The following is a 25,161-nucleotide window of genomic DNA, read 5'->3' as shown; positions in this document are numbered from 1 at the left end:
CGTGTACTGTCAGTAGTTGAATCGTGTTCAAGAAAAAACTCAAAACTCTGGAGCTAACACTTCTGAATCGCAAAGGAGTCTTCTTGTTACAGGATAACGCTAAGCCTCACGTGGCTAGGATGATCCAGGACACCATTCTACGCTTTTGATGGACACTATTGCTCCGCCATACTCCCCGAACATAGTACTGTCCGATTATTACCTGTTCGATTCTTTGGACTATTACCTTAGAGGATGCCAGTTCAAATTCCTAGTAGAGGTGCAAAGTGCATTTGATACGTTCTTCGCTTCATGGCCCACCAAGTTCTACAGCGATGGAATCCATGGCCTTTCAGAATGTTGTCAGAGGGTCGTAGGTACTGATAGGGGACTATGTTTTTGTTTCATTCCAGTTGGATATCGCTCGGTTAAAATAGTTCCTGAACTATCTCAAGGTAATGGAAAATAAAAAAAAATCTGTAATTTTACAAGGAACTGAACAGAAGATCTCATAGGGACAATAGTGCTAGCCTTTCAGATTCACAAGAGAATCGTTAGAAATAATATAAGGTTAAAATTCACGGTAAAATTCACTTTAAAATTTTACTATTTTTTTTTTTTTTTTTTTTTTTTTTTTAAAGGCGCACCCATATGACCTTTAGAATTATACTAGTCCTTAACACATGGAATACAATTAATATTAAAATTAACAAAATTGGCAAAATCGAGGAAAATATAATTATCTATTCTCACATTGAATATTGATTCTGTCAAAGTCTTCTGAACACATTGTATAAAATGTTTCAGAGTAGCGGCTGATAAGTATTCAATTAAACAGTAAATGGAAGACAAAATAGTTGTAGAATTTATAACGTAAATTACCTAAAACACTAGTTGCAATACACGTACATGCATAGGAACTGCTTAAGGGAGACTTTATACAGCAAGACTGGCAGAAGAACTCTAGCAGAAGTACGAGAAGCTGAATATTCATACATTTTGGTGTTTGTTCTACCCACTTCTTGATTCAACACATTTGATGTTGCTTTAATCTAAGTTTACATTTATGCAAGTGTTGAGATTAGGAAGAATAATAAGGAGAAATGTTGTTCTCAAATATTAAAGCCAATTCTGAGGAAGGATAAAGAATGTAATTTAATTTGTACTGTAAACATAACTCGTAGCTCTTTGGGATACCTGAAATTACTAAACTAACTAACTCTGTGGCCTATGGAACCCGGAGATTGGATGCCGCATTCACGAAATCTCTCCATTGATATCCCATCTGCGTCTAGGTTTTCCTAATGGTCGTTTTTCGATTGGATTTCCAGTCGAAACTTTAAAAGCGTTCCCACTTTCTTCTATTCTGACAACATGACTTCGTTCATGTGGTATCATTCATGTGATAGTCAATGATACTCAACTAATAGGGGTAACAATAGTCTAATAGTACGTCACTATTAGACTAATAGTCTGTCGCTCACTTTATGAGAGTATTGACCAAGTATTAAATTTTAAATATCCTGATATTTCAGCAAAAATTATTACATAACTATGATTATACTATATATTTTCATAGCATGTCCCAGTTTTCTAGTGTGAAAATCTAGAAGCCCTACCTCAGAGACAAATTGAGCTTCAGGAAATGCCAGAAATAATTTAGAATGGTAAACGACATTTTACAGTATTTTACATTTTGTCAAAACTTCTGAATGCAATAACCATCATGAGGAAAATATTATAGTATTGAATATGACAGGTTACTGATCCCAATACTTTCATTTTCTTGTGACAAGCTACATCGCAAAATCGATTACAGACATAAATATATTTTGTTGATTGTAATTTGTTTTCCTATTTGATTGTTGCTTTTCATTAAGGACACATATTGAAAACTCTAGAAAAATTAACACACTAAGACTGTATCCGCCATAGGTTTGAAATGGTGAAATGATGTCTTCTTCTCTTTTCCATTCTCCTAGTTTATGTTATTATCAAAATATATTTATATAATTTATAATTTTCAGTTAATTTATCCTAAAGTTCGACTTTCTCAACCATTATCCACTCCATCAAATTGTTCTGACAATGTCTTTGGCACACACCTATCTCTCTTATCCTATAAATTGTTGTCTACCTTTTTAAATATCTAGGTTGTCTACATCTATTGCTTCGTGGTTTTTATCCTTTCGTGCTAGACTTCATTTGTAATATCAGAGTTCAGACATGTAGCGTTTTCAGGACGAAGCAAAACTGTTCGTCATTTGATTGAGAGACACTCCTCTCTACAAGTTATGTCTGACATGCTATGTGTTGAACACGCAACATGCCCGAGCGGATAGTGGAAATTAGCTAAACTTGGCTGAAAATCTCATACATTAGTACTCGTTCATCCGTTTATCTATGTTTTTGGGTATTTTAATAGTTTTATATAAACAACAGAATTACTATAATGCGACTGTGTTTGTGAAATATCTAGATCAAATGAGAGAAACAAGAAAATCATTACATTTTCAAATATTAACTGTACAACGCAGACCGGATGTTCCAATTCCAACAACTCCAACTCCACATAACGCGTGTTAACAGGGTTTCCTTTGGAGGTCTCCTATGTTCCATACCTATCCTCAAACATTTAGCTCGCGTTGAAATTGTAAGTAAAATTATAGTATCTACGAGATTTTCCTTAAATTTCAATGGGATGTGTCTGTCACGGAATAGTATTTTAATGTCTAAGAGTTATAATGTGATTATCCTACAATGTCTCCCAGGGATAGTGTACAAAACTCCAACTCCGAAACATAAGCTAACACTTGGATTTCCAGATTAAGTTCATAGGACACACATTGGTAGAAACGGGTGCTCCTGGATTTGACCTCCTTGTCCGTGATATGTGGAATATTGTCCGCAAGTATAATTTAACACATTTCAAGTACTTAAGATCTAATTTGTCACTAGATTCAGAAGGTGGAAATTCACAACCTTACAATCAATCAGAATTGTATAATTTAGTTCCTCATTTGGATCCAACTAAATAAAGATTCAACTTTTTGGTTTAATTTTTAAAGATGTGATTCCTATTTTACTACTAGTACACATATCATGAAGACGAACTTAATTTTTATTTTATTATATATTTGTGGACAATAATATGTATTGTTATATATTCATGGTATAATTAACGGTCCCGAAACAGATTATGACTCGAAATATTTAGTAAACAATTGAGCCTATAAAGCATTTTCTATATAATGTTGGTCAAGCAGCTACCGTGACAATCGTTCATTGAAGTTACCTTACAGAAATCCAACAAGAATGTATCCAATCTATTTTAAGAAAATAATTAAATGGACTCAACATATAAGTAAGTGTACGTGATTTGAAGACGATCAGTAATTTATTGGGACAACGAAGAGAGAACGTAGCTTCTCTTGCTCTTCTTCATCTGAATTAGTTAGTAAAGACAGGGAAAATGTACCGATATGTTTCAAATTGGCTCAAAGGAAAGAATTAGAACTGAGTGAAAAACAAAAGGAAAATCTCTGTTAACTGACCTACAAAAGAATGTCCTTATTCCACTTACACTCCAAATTAGTGAAGGAGAGCTCTTTTTATCAAATTAGACCAAATTTAAACATTTTTATACAAAAATATTGTAAAAAGAGCTATGTTGTTCAAAACGCAATTGAAGGAGATTTGTTTACGGCCCGTAGATTTGCTAGAAACAAGATAAAACATTGTAATGTTAGGTAGGGTAACGGTACGTGGGTATGCTTCCTTTCAATTTCTATCAAGAGAGATATTTAGATACTTTGTACAAAAGATGGCAAGTAAATAATTTTCTATTTGTAGCTTAAAGTTCTTTCCTCAAAATTAAGTGCTATTAGTCCTCCTGCTGTTGTAGATCGGAGATGGGTGAGGATACCTCTTATCCGTTGCAGCATAGAGGTAGGAGTAGAGGAATCTCTCCCGCCTTTTGGAGCTAGGAGAGAAGTGAGTATCTCTTGCTCGTTGCAGTTAGAAATAGGCAGGAAATGACCAGTTAACAACTGTTGAATTCTTCCTCGATATGTCCGTTTATTAGTCATTCCTCGGAGGCTGAGCCTATGGAGGGGGCGAAAGGGTATTCCTCATATCTCTTCGTGTTCTATCAGTGCTGATGGCAGCTGTCGTCTGCTTGCTGGTAATTGAGCCGAAGCAAGTGTTTTGTTTACTACTACGAGGTGCTTCCAATATGAGGAGATATTGCAATAGTTGTAAATAACATAAAGTTTCATTAATGAAACTCGTTCAATTGTGTAATCATCACTTCTGGACGTAATATTAAAGTGCCAAATGGGAATTGATTGTGAACACCAAGCTATTGAAAGTAACTTCAACCTAAAATGTAACTTTAAATGTATGATTCTGAAGTTACATGCTCTTTACTTTCACCTAGATTAGCTACTTATCGCAGAGCTTAGTAAGAAAGTAGGGAGACTACTGTATATCAGGACAACAAGAAAATTGGAAAGATGTCTTAGAAACAATGGATCGCCCCTGTAATGGTTACTTACTTGATTTTTATTTAAGGAGAAAACTTGGCAGATTAATTCGAGCAAAGAAGGCAGCTTGTACGTTTTAAATATTTTAATCCTACAATTTATTTTAAAATGTTATAATTCTCTTATTAAAAATTTTGGTGTATTTTAATGTATATTTAATGAATTTAAAAGAGCGACTGGTCTTGAATATTCATTAGAAGTTATTAAATGAATGTCCTTTTCTATTTTGATACTATTCGTAGGTAGTGATGAAAATTTTCCGATTTGTTAAAAGTTGTTTCACTTGTTCATTGCTCATATGATAACCATAATCTATCAGGTTTATGCCTACACTGATATATGAAATATAGCATTTTACTATTGAAACACGTATTTATATTAATCCAATTGTTGACTTGCACATAAGTAAGGAATAACATACGAACATATCAAACTTTCTATTATTTCAGATAGTAACTTCAAATTAATTACAATATGTTTTGTTTCAAATATTAAAATAATATTACACTTCCTCATCCTTGCAAAACCATAAAATGTATTTTAAGAATAGCAACGAAACAAGTTTTATGATCAATTCTAATTATAAACTAAAACAGTATATTAATTTGCTATAAAAATATTTTCTCTCTCAGGATTACAACATAAGAAACATGGCATGTACTTGTTATGGAATCGGATCTTCATGGGATGAAACCCAGAACTTCTCGAGAAAGAAAACGGGTGACCATTGTAATAGTGAAATCTCGAATTGCCGATATATAATCTCGTTGTGCATTACATAGTTAATACAATTATGTAATTATTCAAAAGTGATCCTCGTTTCTATATTTAAAAATTGAGAGTTCTAGGATGAATTGGGGCAATAATAATGAAGAAAACTTATTCCACACCATGCAAAACACAAGTATTGCAGTATACCAAATTGTAAAAGCCCAAAATTATTGCAAATATTTAAAGTTTTGTAAAATCCCAAGCAAACAATTCAAGTCTAGATTAAGTACAAAATATTAACTGCCTGAATTGAATAATTTCAGTCATCAGGGTTGTTCCAGGATCTAGTCCGCTTTATTGAAATAAATCCAGAAGTTATTTTATTCTATCAGACATACACGTGGAACTCCCAGACAAGGAAATATGAAAGGCATGCGGATTGTATTCCGCAGGTTTATATAAAAGAACCACCTACGTTCACTCAACAAACATTTTCATTCTATACTTCATTTCTAGACTTGCCATTCCCCTGGAAGTTACATAAGTTACAGAGAAGGCGGAAGTTTTACTTCAGCTACCAGAGGAAGTTTTACTTCAGCTACCACAAGAATCAGAATGTAAGTGCCTTTTCATATTAACCTTATCTGATAGTTTCAGATTCCTTGCTTCGTGTCTCAAGTACAGCCTTTGTACACATTATAGGAGGAAATAATGAAATTGAAACCTCTTTATCACTCAATTATCAGTTTCCTATTCTCTTCAGTCCATGTTTGTCTTATTGTCTCTGTGAGAAATCAGCCTAAGATTTAGATAGATGAAGAACTTACAGCCAAGGGTTCGATTCTCAGTTTACACCCCAATATTAACCCTACAATGCATATTGGGGGGCGTGGTGGCTCAGTGGTAGAGCGTTCACCTCTGGTGCTTGGGGTCCCGGGTTCGATCCCAGCTCCCGCCAAGTGAACTTTGTGGTGGACAAACACCGTGCTCGTGGGTTTTCTCGGGGTTCTCCCGTTTCCTCCCACTTTCTTCATTCCACCATTTCACTCATCTCTCATTATCACCGTCTCCTTTAGCCTAACCGGCATAACCGTGGGACGTAAAACTTAAAGATTTCATTTCATTTTTTTTCCTACAATGCATATTGTATCATATTTGATACAAAATAAATTATGGCTAGTATTAATGTTCAGGTCGTGAGCTGTATCACAAATACATATTCTATCATATCTGATATTTCTCCTGAGCACATAGTTCACCATATATCCGGTAGATTTCAGGAAAATGTTGCTTCAGTACAGAGAGAAAGAGGTCGTGGGCGTGCTTAGCGAAGGTGAGAATAGAAGGGTTTATGGGTCGTCTACTCTGAAGGACAAAGAATAGTTTTCAAGTTGCAAAAATTCCAAGTTCATGAAGTAAGTTTCCTAATTGTTTTTACGAATGCTATAATTTGATTTTGTACGAGATAGGAACATGAACTGTTGATACATAATGTATCATAAGTGATACAAAGTATTTTTATATTTTAGCAAGAAAAATTACTTTAGGACATTTTTCTATTCGGATATTAATTAAAAGTGTCTTATCATATGCCTGCATATTATTCACTTAAATACAAAAATCATGCACTGTAGGGTTAAGTATTCTTCGCCATGTCATTCTGTGAAGAGTGACGGAAATGTTTGCGTATGCAATGGAATTCTGCGTCTTTGTTAACTTGACAGGAAATGCACTGTTGACATTTCTGTTGAAAAAATTGCTTAAGGTTAGCCATATAAATCTTGTTAACTGGGGATGAATAACATTTTGAGAATGAAAAGTGTTCACCTTCTAATTTAGCATTGTGTAGTTGGTCAAAGACAATTTATCAAAAGTAATGGTATGCATAAAAGTATCTATGTCCTCCTGGATATTTTTGCTTTCGAGATAATTTACCATTTCTAATTTCGTAATAAAATGACTGAAGTTCAAGTTTTGGGTCTTCTACTGGCTGTTCCCCCAAGGTAGCAAATACAAGGGAAACAAATTGTCTTCTTTTTGCAATTTTGCTACATCTATCTCATCTGTAAACACAATAAATGTGTCTAGTTCGTCAATTTTGAAATCCTCTGAAGTAGGAGGATTATTAGTTTCCCTTGACAAAGAATCTGCCATATTTTTGTGATCCATGTGTATATATCCGTGGTTGATTTCTATGAGGCGGTTGTACTAAACTTTCAGCTTTGTCTAGCATAGCTTTGAGTTTTAAAAAAAATATACTCAAAATAAAGAGTGTTCCTTAAACAGTGACTAGTTTCATTATAATATTTTCATGTTTATTTTTGTCCGTTTATTTTCGAGATTAATGTCCCTTTTCAGAAAGAGAATGGGATCCAAACCACATGAACTCCCATGAATTATTGAGTCCGAGTCTCTCACACGAATTATGATAATACAATAAAAAAACACTTATGTTGTCTCTAATAATGATAAACAATTTCTTCTCCTTCGCAGTTAGTTGGGCTCGATTCGAATAATAAACAATTTCTATTATATATAACTAGCAGAATATATATGTTCTTCGTACAGGGAGAATATGTTTCATTTTGGACATAAAGGGGTGAATTTGAATTTAAACGGCATCGGAAGTGTCACTGTTTGTCCCGGTGACCCCAAAACTATGGATTAGTCACTAATATTATATATATATATATATATATATATATATATATATATATATATATATATATATATATATATATATATATATATATATATCTTGTAATGATTATTTTGTTAAAATATGTTTGCGGAGTTTGGTGTTCACCTAGTCATAAAAGTAGATACGGTAAATCAAACTCAATTATTTAAATGTAGAACCAGATCAAGGAAGCGCGGTTAGTTACTCATTATTTTATGAGAGAAGACAAACTGTGGGTTTTACTTTCTCTACAGTCTTTACCAGCAGATAACATCTATTGATTAAATTTTACTTTATTTCTCTATGAAATACTGAGGTTATTACGGACTGAAATCTATGTAACCACAGTTTACGTGCTCTCTAAACCTCATCAGGAGTTGAGTCCAACACACTTGGTGGTTACACAGATCATCATGTAAGCTCACCTTTGTTCTATCACGCTATCTCGTCTTAACGAAAGCGGGGTTATAGGACTACGCCACATCTTGAATATGAAATATATGAAAATGGACGCTTATTGGAAATCAAATGATGGTTGAGGTTCTTAGAAAGAAGAGACGGGAAAGACTCCCACACCCAACTCCTGTTCACATAAAAATTCGTTGCAGTGTGTGTATGTGGTATTATAGAGGAATTTACTTTTGTCTTTGGTCATAGAAATTTTGTGGAACACTTGAAACGTCTACCTTTTTGAAACAGATATCATTCGAATTATTACAACTATTATATTGATAAACTAGTAACAGGTCTTTGCACGCAAAGAATAAGGTTTAATACATATAAAACTGAATATTTTGATACTGTAGAAATTGCTAGAATATTATAAAAAATTATCCTACTTTTCCTCATTAGGAGTTAATATTTCCAAGACACTGAAACTTCATATTCTCTTATCTGTAAAAGAGAGCTTATATCTCAAATTTCATTCCTTCAACTCAAATGCATACCTCATTATATTGGGTATGTGGTATATATACACACAAGTTCGAAATTTAGAACATTATAAAAAATTCAACCTTCCCAATTTTGAGTCCAAGTTATCGAAAACGATGCAACATATATTCCCTTATTTTCAACTAAAAGATTACATGCCGAATTTAACATATCTAATTTAAATGAATCCTCAGATTGACCACTTTATGAATAAAATCAAAAGGAATTTTGAATATTTTAGAAAATGCCCCATTCTCCATTTAGAAAAGTAGTTTTAGTAAATGCTGAACTATTTCCTTGTTTTAAATTAAGGGTTTGTATACTGAAATTCACACCGCCAACTCAAGGGAACTTTTACATTACATTCAGCATTTTATAAATATAAAATCTGTACTTAAGAATATTATAGAATTTACCTACCTTTCTTCCTTGTGAAGCAAAATTTTCGAAAACGTTGAAAGACATTTTTTTCAGTTACTTTTAATGAGAAGCTTATATGCTGAGTTTCATCTCGTTAAATCCAGTGATTCGTTAGATAATAAGTTCCTAACTGAAAGAAAAGAAGGAAAGAAGAAAGCAACTTTACTTTCAACCCTAGAATATTTTTTAAGCAAATGAGGTTTGTTTCACATTGCAAAACTAGAGCAAATTTCCAAACTACGTGAATTAAATATTGAAACAGGAAGTAGTAGTAATTTTATCTAACTTCCGGTTTTAGTTGAGAGATACAGGTGAGGATGGTACCTTTCCTTCATATCTTGAATTCATTCCAAAAAAAAAGAAAAAGAAAGAAAGAAAGAAAAGAAAAGAAAACTATCTATGATAATCAACATGGAAAGCGAAAGTTTTTGATTTGTACTACTTCCAGTTTGGATAGAGAGATAACGGAGGAGATTTTGACTATTCTTGGGACAATGAATTGATTGAAAAACACCATTCCTCATTCCTTTCCGTTTGTACTCAATGGCAAACGACGTTCAAAGAGATAATGGTTAATTTAATCTGCTTTCGGTTTGAATCGGGGATTAACAGAGAAGACAAAATCTATTGTCGGAGAAGACAAAAGAGAAACGGGTTCTTTCCATTCTTCCTCTGATATGTGAAGACAGACAAACATAACCGTTTTAGAAAGCATCCGATACAAATGTATAGCATAGTTTGGAACAGCATTTCTCAACCTTTTTTACTTTTGGGGCATACCAAAGTACGTTTCAAACTTTCGCGACATCCCTATATGTGATTTTTGTCCCTAGATACAAGAAAGCAAACACATAAAAATACATTCAATACATTTTTTTTTAATTATGGGACGAATATCAGATGGAAATCTCATAAGCAAATTATATAAGGCTCGTGAATAGAAACATGTTAACATAAATGAAACTTATGACTCTTAAGCAGGAATATGAGAAAGAGATATTACCATTAGAAATTTAAGAAGACATCAAACTTAAAACTAGTGAGATATTTGTCCCTGGCGACTTTTGCAAGACATATCTATGCGTGGACGAACTCTTGACAGACACACTCGCATGTTAAGTGTTTCTTTCCAAAGAAAAATGAACAGCGTTAAAAATAAACTTTCCATCTTTAAGCTTTTAAAACAGGTGTGAAATCAAATCGATTGGCTATACATTTTTATTTTGTTCTACAGATAATTTCTTTGTGGAAGATCTTAGAAGACACTTAAATTCTCGCAACGCACCTGACATGTATTCGCGACACACTAGTGTGTTGCGACACAGCGGTTGAGGAATGCGGTTTGGAAGTTTAAAAATCTTTCTTACCCTTGCTTACGCAACAAAAGGAGATACTAATTTCAGATTTGATCGAAGATGAGTGACTTACTTCATTTATTTTACATGATAATATAGATAACTTTTATTAGAGATTTAGACTCTCGTAAATAGAGACTTTGCTATATATATCTTTGATATTCTGTTAGATTTATATGAAGCATCCCGGCCTTTTTAACACTGACTCTGTCGTATGCAATGTAAAGAAGAAACTATAATATTGAGATACTAAATATAACAGTAAATACAAAAAGAATGTTGCGGTCATTCACTATTCCTGACCCAAATATATTGTTAATATTTTCTTTCTGCCTCGTCACATGCAATTGTGTGTTGTCCGTGGTGTAGTTTCAAAGGATTTCATTCAGCAATGCACTGTCTTCTGTCCGGGTACCCAAGGCAGATGGCTGGACACGTATTGTGTTTTTGATGTTAGACGCATGATCTTAATCCAGTCCTGTGTTGTGTTGCTGATCTCCAGGTGTCAAACCAGAAATTCCGTCCGTACGAAAATAATAATTGATTTATACTTGCAACTAATTGATTTATAGTTATTGATTGAATAATTCATTCCATTTTGTTACTTTTATGATTGAATCCCTGACTTAATGTTTGGCTGTACCTTTGTCGTCGTGCTTTCGAGGGACTGAAAATTACTTTTGTATAATATCGTTAAATAATTCGGAATGTGTAGGAAATAGCAATTATTGGTGACATAAGTATACCAGTTATTGTTTAATCAGCCCTAGAAATCATAAAATAAGTATGTTTCATTTCACGAATATCCATGTGTGTGCTGTGCATACACCATATTAAGTTCAATTTTCTTAATATTGGTGTATTTAGTATACACACTTACAGTATTTGTGCTTCAAAAATATTAAGGTTTCATTAAGCCACGCGTTGATTCGGAAATATACATATTTCTTCTCAGAGATTTATTTATTATGATGAAGTTACCCAAGTTAACAACATGTCGCAGTATTAGAGCGAAAGCTATAAAAGATGGTGAAATATGTTTTTTGGTAATAAACACTTTTGACCAGAGTATACACACTTATTTATTAAAAACTAAATTAAATAAGTGCATATTCTGATCAGAAGTGTTTATCATTCCTTTAGAGAGTTCCAGAGTCGTGATTGATAGAGTTGCCTGTTTTTGATATGAATTTAGTGTCACATGAATAATCGCTGAGCTGATTCATCTACTGAAGCTGGAAGTCGTAATTCTTTTTATTTCAATATTTGATCCTTATAAAGTAAGATATTGTCATAATTTTACAGTACCAAATGAAAGCCACCTGTTTTTATGGTGAATTTGGAGGAATTTAACTTAATATTTCTGATCTAACTCTGTACATTATTATTGACTCAATAAATATGTTTGTTATGTTTATATTTTATTTTGATAGTAAAATGAAAGTTACTGTTATATCCTCGCTGATTTCTCTTCTAACTCTTGCTTCTCATTTGCAGGTTCTTTCGGCAACCCCGATGCTAAGCGCTTATACGATGATCTTCTTTCCAATTATAACAAGCTGGTGCGCCCTGTGGTGAATGTTACAGACGCGCTTCAAGTGAAGATCAAACTCAAGCTTTCACAGCTCATTGACGTGGTAAGTTCCTATATTTGTGTGAGTGCATTTTATGTTTGTATTTGGCAATCCACTCTTCTTTAAGCCCCCTTTCACCACATTCGAAATTCCTCTCGAAAACCTTTTACAAAATATATACCCATAAGCAGATTTCATCTTCCTCTGTAATGACGTCTGTATGTGTTTTTTATATTTTGAACGTAATCAGATATTCGAGAAATGTAAGTACAGATGGTGGTTAGATACTTCTGCAGCAGCCCTCTGTGCAATTTAACAGTTTAAGTATTAAATATACGTTCTCTCGTTGGTGGATATTTGAGGCACGCAGTATCTTCTCTCTCACACAGCTGTGCAACACAAAACACAGTGGAGCAAAGGAAAATTGTTTCGCAAACTATATCGCTTGTCTGTACCAGTAGCAGTCAGTACGTTCTTTCAAAACAAGGAACCTCTCACTTGCTGTTCTAGTATTTCAAGAGGTTTAGTTGTTGCTTTATTTTTTTTTTTTTCGAGAGAAGCTAACTTCTTTGCATTAAGTTAACTATGTTACTACTCGTTGGTTTGGAAGTTTCTCTGCTCTATGTCTGGTGGAAACCTCAATGCAACTTTAGTAAATATATATTTGTTTATTTCAAGTTTAACAGACTAATTTCTATCTTTAAAAAAAACATTAACTTCAACTCAACTTGCAAAAGTTTTGCATGTTCACGAAACATTCTATTTCCTGACATCAAACTTCTGTGTTAAAAAATTCAATTGATGATATTTTTGTGAAACCATCACAATTCATTTGAACTTGTAATGATGATGTGTATGGAAATTTTCTGGTAATATATTGGCTTAATCACACTATCATCTCTCCAATTTTTGCTAGATAAATAGTGAAAATCAAAATATTGTGCAAACCTCTAGAGCATCACTTCGTTACAATGTAGACAAGAAGATAATTTTTCAATAGTTAATGATGTAATATACAATATATTGCACAATTTGAAAAATATTAGGAGGAAGGTAAAGAGATCAAACATTTATCAAATAAAGTGAAGGAAATAAGACAGAAATTTGAGGAACACCAGAGTATATAAGGTTAGGCAGTATATAAAGTTTGTACGAGGCTAAGTCAAAAATTATCCGCAATTTTGACATCCATGCTGACCTCTGTCTTCATTTATCTTATTGTTATGCTGTTGTGGTCATGCAATGAAAGTTTGATTCTAATTCCTTCATTTGTCTTCCTTTCGTTGCAGGTAGATCATGGCCACACCATTAGAAGTTTGCACCAAAAAGAAAAACGAGCAGTGATCCGGTTTTTGTTGTCGGAAAGTGTATCAGGGGCTGCAACCCATCAAAGATTTTCGGCACAATACGGGAACAGTTTCTTGCCGCAATAAAGGTTCTATGAATGGATTGAAAAATTCAAAAAGGGTTGCACGACGAAGAAAACGGACAACCATCTACGTCCACAAATGATGATAACATTGTGCGTACAAGTGACATGGTTCTGTTAGACAGACGAGTGACTGTTAATGAAGTAGCACATCGTCTGGAAATTAATCATGGTTCCGGATACATCTTCTGACCACAAAAACCGGATCACTACTCGTTGTCCCTGTTTGGTGCAAACTTCAAATGGAGCGGCCATGATCTATCTGCAACAAAAAGGAAGACAAATGGAGGAATTAGGATCAAACTTTTATAGCATTACTACAACAGCATAACAATAAAATAAAAGAGGACAGAGGTGAGTACTAACAATGTAAGAAGAGTTATGTCAAAATGGCGGATAATATGTGACTTACCCTCGTACGCAATGTGACAGATGAAATAAAACCTAAAAGCAAAATTGTTGTTCATATAGAAATTATGCAAGTACTTGCGAATTCTATCAGTAAAACAAACTGTTAAATTGACGAAATTAAAACAACTAAGCTTTTAATTGTTAATTAAAGTGACTGTTACTGACTTCAATACGTAGACAAGATGAATAATCTTTTTTATAACTATACGAAATATGTGAAGGTATTGCATTCTCTAGAGAAAACCCAATTTGTCATTCGCAAGAATTTTATGTTAGATTACGAAAAAGACCTCGTGATGAAAGCGGGAAGGAAACCCTTGTGCGTGCTTCTGGCACGTGTTCTTGTAATATCGACGGCCATCGTTATTCGACTGTCATAACTTTGAGCACGCAAAGGCAACCGCAGGTACTTGTTCTCCCGACACAGAGAACTACTTCAACGACAGGTAACGTGTAGCCGTTAATGGAAATTTCGCGCCCTGACAACCTATAATATTAGGGAGGAAAAAAGTGGGAACAAGGAACAAAGAGGATCTAGGGAGGCTTGTTAGGGTTGAAACTGGAGTAGGATGAGAGTAGAAATGTAGTATTTGTGTGTGAGAGAGAAAATGAGAGAACAGGAAGGTTAGCGTGTACAAGTTGTTGCAGAGGGACACTAGTAAAAAGGAGCAGACTCACCGAGCGGCGATCAATACTTACCCAGGTCACAAAGCACGTGTTTGACAAACTGCCCCGAATTTCTGCTGATTCGCGTTTACGGACACTATCCCCCTGTCCTACTGTCATCTCTTCTTGACGAAGAGGACGAAAAAGGACAAAGTTACGGTCTTCTCATTAATCTTCTGTTTCCTTCTTTTTGGGTCAGTTTCTTTTTTCCTCTCGCTCCCTGCAAACAAGGATTAAAGTTTTTGGACATCTTCAAAGCTACAAACAAGATTTTGATATCCCTGCTGTCGTTAAGGAGAATGCCACGACAAATGGCCAAGATAACAATCTTTCAGATGATAGATGTGTTAAGAGCAGTCTGGACAAATGAAGAACTATTTCCACAGCACGCGAAACCGATAACACAGCAACTTTGACGTTACCGGCCTTCAAAATGTTTAAAACCGTTCTTAAGAATGAAACTTGGTTAGTTAGAGTTTAATGTTCAATTTCCACCATAGTAGCTATCTGAGACAAGATGTACTACTTAAGTGGGGTCCAATGACGCCTAACCCCCAAGGGCTTTGAGCACAATCTCCAAATTTATAATTTATCCCCCCAAAAACTACCATTCTACCCCCGAAATTTGCATTTCTCTCCCCAAATGTGTCCTTTTTCAGTTTGATTGTATCTTTTACAAAGAAGAATTATGGCATCATTAGTAATCTCATGGGCGTAACTCGTGCCCTAAAACCCGCATGATAGCACCTCTGGTGGCATGTGAACAACCAAATACGTTTGCTGCATTATGATGCATATTTGTGCAGCTGCCTATTTTTTAAACCTGAAAAAACATTTTTTGGAGTATCAAAGTAGTGTTCTACAAACAACAAAAATTTGCTCTCCAGCGCAAGTTAATACTTATCAATTCTCAAGAATTAAAACAAAACTTAAATAAAGCGAGTGTAGTATCCCACTTTCACCACGGTGTAGAAGGGTTATTACAATTTATAGTTTGTCATATTTTAGGTTCTGGTGTTGATTGAGACTCCCACAGTAAAGAATACTATATCAGAAAGTCAACTAGCAGCCTATAATTCCTTGTAATATTTATTGGATGATGTATTATTTAACAAAGCAACGTGTTCAATATATATATATAGTTTAGTTAAGGACCAACTCAGTTCTTATAACAGCCACTCTCTAACTTTACACAATATAAATAACATCCATTCATCACATATCATTATATTTATTTTCAATATTCATTTTCGTATTATTATCATATTTATCACATTATTTTCTTTTTAGGGCTGATTTAGTAAGAAGACACTAAGATAATCTCATCAATATATACATATATGTATCATCATCCAGTTAATGATCCTTTTATTCTGCGTTATGACAACTAATCATTTTACTATTTAATAGATTTTAATTTGTACTTACAACATTATATATGAATTGCAGTTGGTATAGCTTTGATGTTTGATCCGAGGCACATATATTTTAACGACATATTTTACAATAATCCATATTAACTCACTCACAAAATGTCTTCTTTACTATATCATTTATATTAGTTTATCCAATAACGATTCGAAAAAATTATTTTTTTTAGATTTTGGTAAATTTTAAATCATCTGGTACAGACCAGTATCCCTTAAAACATTCTCAAGAACATTTTGTAATGCGTCGCTCAGCTATACAATAGCGGCGCATTACACGAGTGCTTAACGTTTATAGTTGCATGAATGCTGCAACTACATCCAGTAACATTGGACATGTGCCGCATGTTTTTAATATGGAAAAGTGCATTTATATCTAGACACTGCTCTTATCTTTCCATGTTGTAAACAAGTGATAGCAGTTGGTTGAAAACCAGCAGTCAGTGTACTTCCACAATAGTTATGAATTTCTTCACTTAGCAGCACTTGATTTAACTTTCCTTTATCGCTTGTGGGCAAATGACGGAGTGACTGCAAACAATTTGAAAGAAAGAGAAGAGCAATATTGCTAATTTGGGGGGAAAGTCGCTAAATCTAGGCTTCCAAGATAACAAGAGAAGAACATTTTCTGATTAACGGTTGTTGTTGTTGTGTGTATGTGAATTTTAAATGATAATTTGGCGACTGACATACAACTCTAGGGACGTTTCTTGCTGCGAACAACTTGTCATTCTGTAATCAAGCACTGTTACAGTAGGAAGCAATTTTGATTCATTGATTATTTATTTTCCTGATTTTAATCAGAGCAAGTGACTATGAATTGGACAAATAGAAATTCACCATCCCTTTACAATCTTCCATCCTATACCTTCTAACGGAGACGAATTTCGACTTTCGATGTCCTTTAAATTGCACAGCTTCCGTTGAAAAGGACAAAACAAAATTAGTAGCAAACAGTTTAGCTGTAGAAGATTATATTAAAATGAAGCGGCCTTTCAAATTGATCCATTTCATTTTTTTTCTTTTGTCCATTTTAATTATGAAAGCGTATAAGTAAGCCTACTTTATACCGTTAATTGTCTGCAGGTATTATTGTTCCAATTTTTAGCGACCTTTCCTCCGGTATTGGTGTCAATGTTTTGGCAACACTAGAGAAGAGGTTGACATAACACAAAACACACTTCGCATGAAGAAGTACACATTAGTTTTGTGGTGACAATTAAAATCGGGTTATTTCAGAAGGATAGAGGGAATGTCATACAAAATGCTTCGAGTCTGCTTTTAATCCTTCTGTAAAAAAATAAAATAATACGCATTGCTGTCTTATTTTATTGCAAGTATTCCTGGAGGGGAAGTGTATTTGTTTTAAAGTTAAACTTTACAATACACGCTCCAGATGCGCATCGATAAGCAGGGAGACTAAAAAGGTACAATAGAATAGGGTAGGGTAGAGTAGAGTAAGATAGGGATAAGTAGGGTAGGGGTAGGAACGGGTTAGCTTAAGGTTAGGGAAATTTTTATCCATTTTCATAAAATTAAAATTAAAAATTAATTTCTCGTTTTTGAGTGAGCATACTAGCTGAAGTGGTCATTGTAAAGTTAACCCTTTTTAATTTAGTAAATGAAATGCATTATAGATACTTGTTAAAATATACTTCATGCCTTTCACTATATGGTATTTTTTAATTAATCAGGGCTTAATAAGATCGATGTAAGATTTTTGCTTAGAAATAAATTTTAAAAATAGAATATTGTGTGGTTTCCCGATACTATTTCACCTTTTCCTGGCCATTCCATTTCACTCAAATCCACTATTTTCAATTTACATTTAATTTTCCAGTTTACACGCACGTCGTAAACTTTGCACGCTCAAGGTTCGTATGCTGAAATGCAAGTTATCATTATTATTTTCTCCTAGTTCTTCCCGGAGTATTCCTCATCTGGAGATCCAAACAGGGGACTATTTTACTTTCGAAATGTTTTACCTCAGGAAGAATCATCATTGTATGTTTTGTCCTCCTGGGAAAATAATGTAGTAATATTCTCATTTCCTTTCCACATCTCCATGCCGTTGACTAGCTTGTGGTCCATCCGTTCAGGACAGTTTGCTCCCCTAAGGACAAGAAAGCGTGCTGACCTCCAACTGCTCACTTTGTTCTCCTGCGAGGCCATTGGCATCTGCTAGAGATCGACTCCTTAGTCCGGGAGTCAATGGATCCCCACCCACGTTAGCCGCCTAAGACATTCACAGTCTCCCACGACGAGGAGTAAGTTGGGATTTTTCCTTCGTTTAAGATTAGACCCGTAGGCATTCCCCAAACATCTCCAGTACTTTTAGAAAGATGGAGAAATCGGAGGGATTGTCCTGTTGGTAATATTTGGTGCATTGTAGACACGCTAAACAACAATCAAAATGCGATCTAGAATTTAATAGAGAGATGGTTGTTTGAGGTAATATTACATCCTCGTTTCCATTTATTAAATTAAACTGGATTATGACACACCGTAGAGTTACTACGTCGTAGATCCTCCCTCCAAGAAAAGTGATTGTACGGTTGTTAATTTAAAGTATATTTACAAAGTATAACAAAATTGTTTGGGAAAATATTGCTCAAAAAGAATTCATGTCAATATTTTTGAAAAAAAATCTCTTCTGAAAAAAGTAGAGAAGTAAATTATATTTTTTAGGATAGTTGTTGAAATATTATTTATAATATACAAGAAAACAATAGAGGCTGTTGTCTAGAAATTTTTCGAACAGAACGCAGTCCATCAGTAAGCTCCCATTTTTGAAATTCTGCAAGAGAAGATGATGATTTAATTTTAAGATGTTAGTAAAATAATTTTGTGTGTAACAAAATTACTAGTGTCCTTTCGAAACAATGTATGGACAAAACTTAATCCTTTAACTAAACTTTATTTTCTAGATTTTTCTGGAATCTTTAATTACAGTACATGTTTAAATTATTAACAAAATATCCCAAATCAATTTTCAAAAATCGTTCTAAATCCACCCGAACATGAAGTTATTTCCACGATAAGATTAGCCATCCTCGATATTTTTCATGATGAATCAATAATGCTATTTTATAATATTAATATACAGTATAAAGAAACTTCATTGAGCCTTTTTCTACAAGAAAATCTAATTTTCATCCTTTAAAAACTATTGTTATTTTTTAGGATAGTGTAAATTAATAACACTTTCCTAAACATTCTCGTACAATCTTATATTTCAAATTCGATGTAGTTACGTTGAATGCTGTGCTGCCTAGGCGTCCACACGTAAGGAAAAATGGTGGACGAATTCACACCTCGTTTTCGCTCGACTTCAACCGAATAGGTAAATTATCTTGCTGTTGACTGATGTTAATCCAAGGTATATACTCCAATTAATACCTCGTAGAAGGAATATGCATGTTGTTTGAAAATATGATTATTTCTAGAAAAGACAACGTTAAACGCGTTGTTTTTTAAAGGTAGTGTAAACTCAATCTTTGTTTTTAATTTGAACACAAAGTAATGACAGTAAGTCTTAACCAAAATATAATTTGCTTTATTAAATTCTAATAATTACAAAATTTATTGTTTCATATGCTTGCTTTAAAAAAATTTAAATCTCTGTAAATTCATCCATGATCAAGTTCAACCGTAAACAATGGCAATGATAGAGAATTCTCATTTAAAAAATCGTATGCTATATTGCATCATAAACGAAAAGTTTTCACGAAACTTCGCGCGGAAAATAATTTTCTTTTGAGATAATTTCCAACTTTTCTGTGAATTTACCTCCTGTTTTGCATTTACTTTTCATCCATTTTAACTACAAACAGTTAGATTGATTAAGAAATCCTGAAGAAAATACGTGCAACATTCTAAGTGCACAGGATATTTTCTTACCGAAGTAATAATGGAAAATTATTTTCACTTTCAGGATGAGATTGATTTTTCTATTTTAATCCCCAAATTTATCAAAAGCGGATGTTTTACGAAGGTTATCATGGAACAGATAGGTATACAAATGACAGTTGAATTGAATGATGAAAACTTACTTACATTCACTTCAGTACTTTATTTCACATTTACACTTGAATCTCCATTATGTTTGGATACCGTATCAAAATGTCCTGGCGCCTTCACTGATTTCAATAGCTAATAGTATTGTGCACTCTGGAAGCAAGGACTGTTTTTATGTTGAAGATTTGCAATATTTTTCCTTGAAAACCATTATAAGTTACCATTATCAGCAATCATTATAAGTTATTCATTAGCCATCAATGAAATAAACTCAATATTCAGAAAAATTTAATTCTTATCTTCCGGGAAAGTTATCGTGATCATACTATTAAAGTTGAATGTGAATTGATCTCCTTTCTAGTGACTGATCCCAATTCTAAGCATAGATGCCATGCTATTTTTCCTTAAAATCACACAATTTTAGTAAGAGTATCGATGTGTAAATTCGCCCCTTATCTCTGAGTAATTTTCACCACAAAGAATAAGAATAAATACTAAATTCAATAACAAAAAGCGAACTATGCTTCATATAGATCGGAGAAATTTTATGAAATTTATCGTGGAATGTATATTTCAAGAATGAGAACCACAACAAAATACAAGTGTAAATTTAAGTAGAAAGCAAAGATGCGTGAAGTGATACTAGGCTTCTAAAATAAATCCATAAAATAAAGGATGTGCAGAGATATAATTAAATTTGGTATAAAAAAGATCATAGAAACTTCTCCCAGGAGTACAAACCAAAAACAATGACTTTCCATACATTTCCTAAAGAGAACTATTTTCTCCTCTAAACTTGATTTAGACTGTTTTACTTCGAAACTCGAGATTGATTTACAAAAGTTGTTAAAAATTTCAAAAGCATATTTAACACTTCATTTGCTTAACAACACAGAGTATAAGTTTGCATGGACAAAATTATCGATTTGATGTACTTCTTTTTCACTCCTTAATTTGTTTCTATAAATTATAGGGGTATAGTTACATTTTAAATGTGATTTGAATCAATGACGTACAAGAATGTCATCAAGAAGAAGTTGGTTAAAGGACCTAAGCTTATACTGTTTCAAATCACTATATATATCCTGTTGAAGGGAGTGGGATATATATTTCCGGAACTCTCCTCTTGCTTATTCCACTAGTTTGGACAGGTGCGTTACTTTAAAAAATAATGGAAATATATTGTATCAACTACAATCTTCTTGTTTCTGGTATCTTTAGTAAACACGTGTCATTATTTATCACATATTTTGATAAGCAGGCCAATAAAATGAGTCACAGAGCCGTTGTGGCTCAGTTTTGCAGCGCTCAGCTCTGTTGCGTGGTGAACTTGCGCAAAACACAGTGAATATGGGACCTTCACAGAGCGTCATAAGGGCGTACACGCTGTACGAGTTCAAACTGGAGTCAATGCCGTTGAGAGGGTCGGAAGATATGCCAAGCCTTTGGTGAGAGTGTCGTGACTACACGTACAGTGCAGTGGTGGTTTAACAAATTTAAGAACAGTGACGAAACATTCGAAGACGCACCACGTGCTGAAAGACCAATACGTGTACAAATGAAGATCTTCAGGCAGCAATTGAGGCGAACAGTGACCAGACATGTGAGGAACTGGGATTACAATTCAGTGTGAGTGGAAAAATCTTTCGCCAGCACCTCCATCAACTTGGGAAGCACTATAAGTTGGCTTGATGGGTCCACATGATTTGACTCCGGGCGAGAAGACAATGAGAGCACATACCTGTGTTTCTTTGTGTCTCGTCTGAGGAAGTATCAATATTTGGACAGGGTTTAACATGTGAACAAAGCTTCACGCGCCATCATCATTGGTTAGCATCCCACGAACCGATTCAAAAGCAGCCGAAACCAGTACTGCACCAGAAGAAGGTCCTCCTGTGTGTTTGGTAGACTGCTCGCGGCAACGTGCATCGGGAAGGCTACCAGCTGGTCAGAGCATCAATGCAACTGTGTACTGTCAGTAGTTGAGCCGTGTTCGAGAAAAATTCAAAACTCTGGAGCCAGCACTTCTGAATCGCAAAGGGGTCCCACTGTTACAGGACAGCGCTAAGGCCCAGGTGGATAGTATGACCCGGGGACACCATTCTACGCTTTTGATTGGAAACACTGTTGCATCCGCCATACTCCACGGACATTGTACCGTCCGGTTATCACCTTTTCCATTCCTTGGACAATCAACTTAGAGGACACCAATTCAAATTCCTAGTAGAGGTGCAAAATGTACTTGATAGCTTCTTTGCTTCATGGCCTATCAAGTTCTACCGCGATGGAATCCATGGCCTTCCAAAACGTTGGAAGAAGGTCGTCGATGCTCATACAGACTATTCTTTTTATCTTTCAGGTACGTTTTGGGTGACATATCGATGCTCGAAGGTGGTGTGTGTGAAAAAGCGACAGAACTTTCTTAGTCACTTGTATAAATATCTAATGCATTTTAAAATCGATGAAAATGTTCTTAGTATTAATGATATGATTCTATCTATGTTATTCCTCACGTTTTAAGTTGAAATTCATCTAGTGGGATATTTAATAGGTCTCAATGTATTTCTCTTAATCGTTTTCTAATAAAAACCAGAACCGTTAAAATGTTTAAGATTATAAAATACTATCTGTACTGGTACGTTTGACGGAAGTAAGACAATTCTTTGTACTCATATTTGGTATAGGCATAAGGTTCAAACGTTCAAGGGTATTGAAAAGACTTCCACAGACAATTTTGTATGTATGATGCTACGGTGACAGTGAAAAGGAAACAAGGATGAGAAAGAATCGAACCGCCATACCGTTAAAGGAAAACTCTTTCCTGTGGGAGTTCCCTATATAGTTAAGTAGGGACTTCCTGACTACACAGAATCCATTTGGCGATGTCATGAAAGCTCGAAAGTGTTCCAAGAAGCGAGAGAAAGAGCAAGAGGCGAATAACCGCTTTGAGAAGATCCGAAGTTCCGGAAATCGAGAGGAAGCTTCAGGTAACAGAGTTACCTCCGGGCGTCCGAGGCTTCCCTTCAGCCGCCGCCATGGATATTGATCCCGTATCTTCTCTTCACCAGCCTACGCAGTCTTCCTGCCTATAAACGGCCTTTGTATCAGCTGTGGGTGATCTTATACGTAAGCCAGATTAAAACCAGACGCCTCATGCCAAAGGCAAGAACGTCTTTCCGATAAAATGAAAAATAACTGCGTTACCTGCATGCACAAATATTTCGCGAACTTTCTGAACTTTGTAACCGTGTAGTGAAAAAAGAGGGTGACATAAAACTTCAACATAGAAGCAGTTCTATCAGAGTTAAATGATTATCTTTCTGGCATTTCATGTTAAGGATTTAGGTTCGATTCCATTTTATGTTACATTCGATTCAGAGACATAATTTAAACCGCTGATTCACATTTCATGTAACACTGGAAATGGACAAAATACTCTTAACTCCAATTATACTAATTATTTAAAATTCATTATTCTATGTATGTCTATAATGTACTTACACTTAACATAGGATACACCTAGTAATTAAGTTTTAATGAAGACAAAAGATGTTTATAGTTTTATTACAGTATAGGAAAAAATTAAGTTGGTATGGATAATATTTATAAGGGAATTTATGATCTAAAAATATTAAATATAATGTTATTTTAACATATAACGGACTTCCAAGATAAATGTAAGAATCGATCCCATCATTTAAGAAAATAAATTAAGAAATAAGTTTGGAATATATAAGTTCATACACAATAGAAATATACAGTCCCATAATGTGAAGGAATTAAATTTCCATTCTTAGTCAGTGACGGCTCTGGAGGTACGTCGATCCGACAGAGTTCCATTCACTTTCGCCAACAACTGTAGTTTTATATTTTTAAATTTACTGCATTTAATAGCTCATTTGTCTAATTTCACAACAGATATTTCCTTGTTGTTCTACACAAGTCAACGATCAAGTTTCACGTTATTTTTCAAACGAATTAAACATTTTCAAATTAATTATCTTTGGCATTAATCGTGGAAATTTAAATTTGAAAGGATAGGCTCTTGAAAGAAGTATCCTAAGCATATAAGGAGTATCCTATAATTCATCTTATATAATAAAAACATCATTTGTAGACGAATAATGGCCATTAATCCTAAAAGTATTTTAACGTTGTGACAAAACTAACAATTCTAAGATATTGTTTCATTCAGTTTTTCTCAGAAAGTGACCATCATTTCTAGATAATGGCGAGTCTTGAGAAAATCTAATAAATTTAGATAATAGAAAATTTTGCACCCTTTCAAATTGAACCAGTTCAGTTTCTTTCTTAAGTTAGCCATTTATGAGAAATTAACCAAACACAGTATGAAGATATCTCTTTCTTCGCCATCTTTCCAAGATGGCGTTCTTACCACAAGTCAGATTAGTGAGGACTTTTACTATAGAAATGAGAAAGACAATTACTGCGATCTTATGAAGAAAAAAAAACATTATTAATTAAGTGCACTATTAATACTAGGGATAGCCGATTCCGGACTTTTTATTTTCCGGAATCCGGAAAGTAAAATCGGAAAAATCCCGGAATTCAGAAAATTACAGATTTCGGAAAAAATCCGGAATTTCGAAAATTCGTATTTCGGAATTTTCTGAATTCCGGAATTTTCTGAATTCCGGAATTTTCTAAATTCCTGATTTTTCCGAATTCCAGATTTTTTCCGAAATTCGGGATTTTTCCGAATTCTGGAATTTTTCTGAATTCCAAAATTTTTCCGAAATCCGGAAAATAAAATTTCCGATTTCGGAAAGTAAATTTTCCGGAAAATTTTGGCCATCCATAATTGATACCTTATTCGACAAGTTTATTAGGAAAATTTTCTATTAAAAGTTTACTAATTACTATTTTTACAAGAATTAGGGGGAAAATACATGGAAGAAACTTGTTAAAAGCTAATTTGAGATAAATATTAAGAAATGCAGTGTCTACTTATAATAAAGTACCACTAAAATTATTTAGTATCAATCAATCAATGT

The 25,161-nt window shown here is 34.1% G+C and overlaps 1 protein-coding gene across 3 annotated transcripts in view; it reads left to right on the top strand.

Moving 5' to 3' along the window:
• LOC145678584 (acetylcholine receptor subunit alpha-like) overlaps positions 1-25,161 on the top strand; it is a 730,942-nt gene that overhangs the window by 374,746 nt on the left and 331,035 nt on the right. For all 3 annotated transcript variants that reach the window (XM_081748902.1, XM_081748901.1, XM_081748903.1), the window contains exon 3: positions 12,120-12,259. In XM_081748902.1, coding sequence (XP_081605028.1) covers positions 12,120-12,259 — 140 coding nt within the window. The remainder of the gene's footprint in view (positions 1-12,119; positions 12,260-25,161) is intronic.

The sequence above is a fragment of the Thermobia domestica genome, chromosome 2 (genome assembly GCF_964235325.1).
Source record: "Thermobia domestica chromosome 2, izTheDome1.hap1.1, whole genome shotgun sequence".
Lineage (NCBI taxonomy): Eukaryota > Metazoa > Arthropoda > Insecta > Zygentoma > Lepismatidae > Thermobia > Thermobia domestica.
This window is presented reverse-complemented; position numbering and strand designations above follow the sequence as displayed.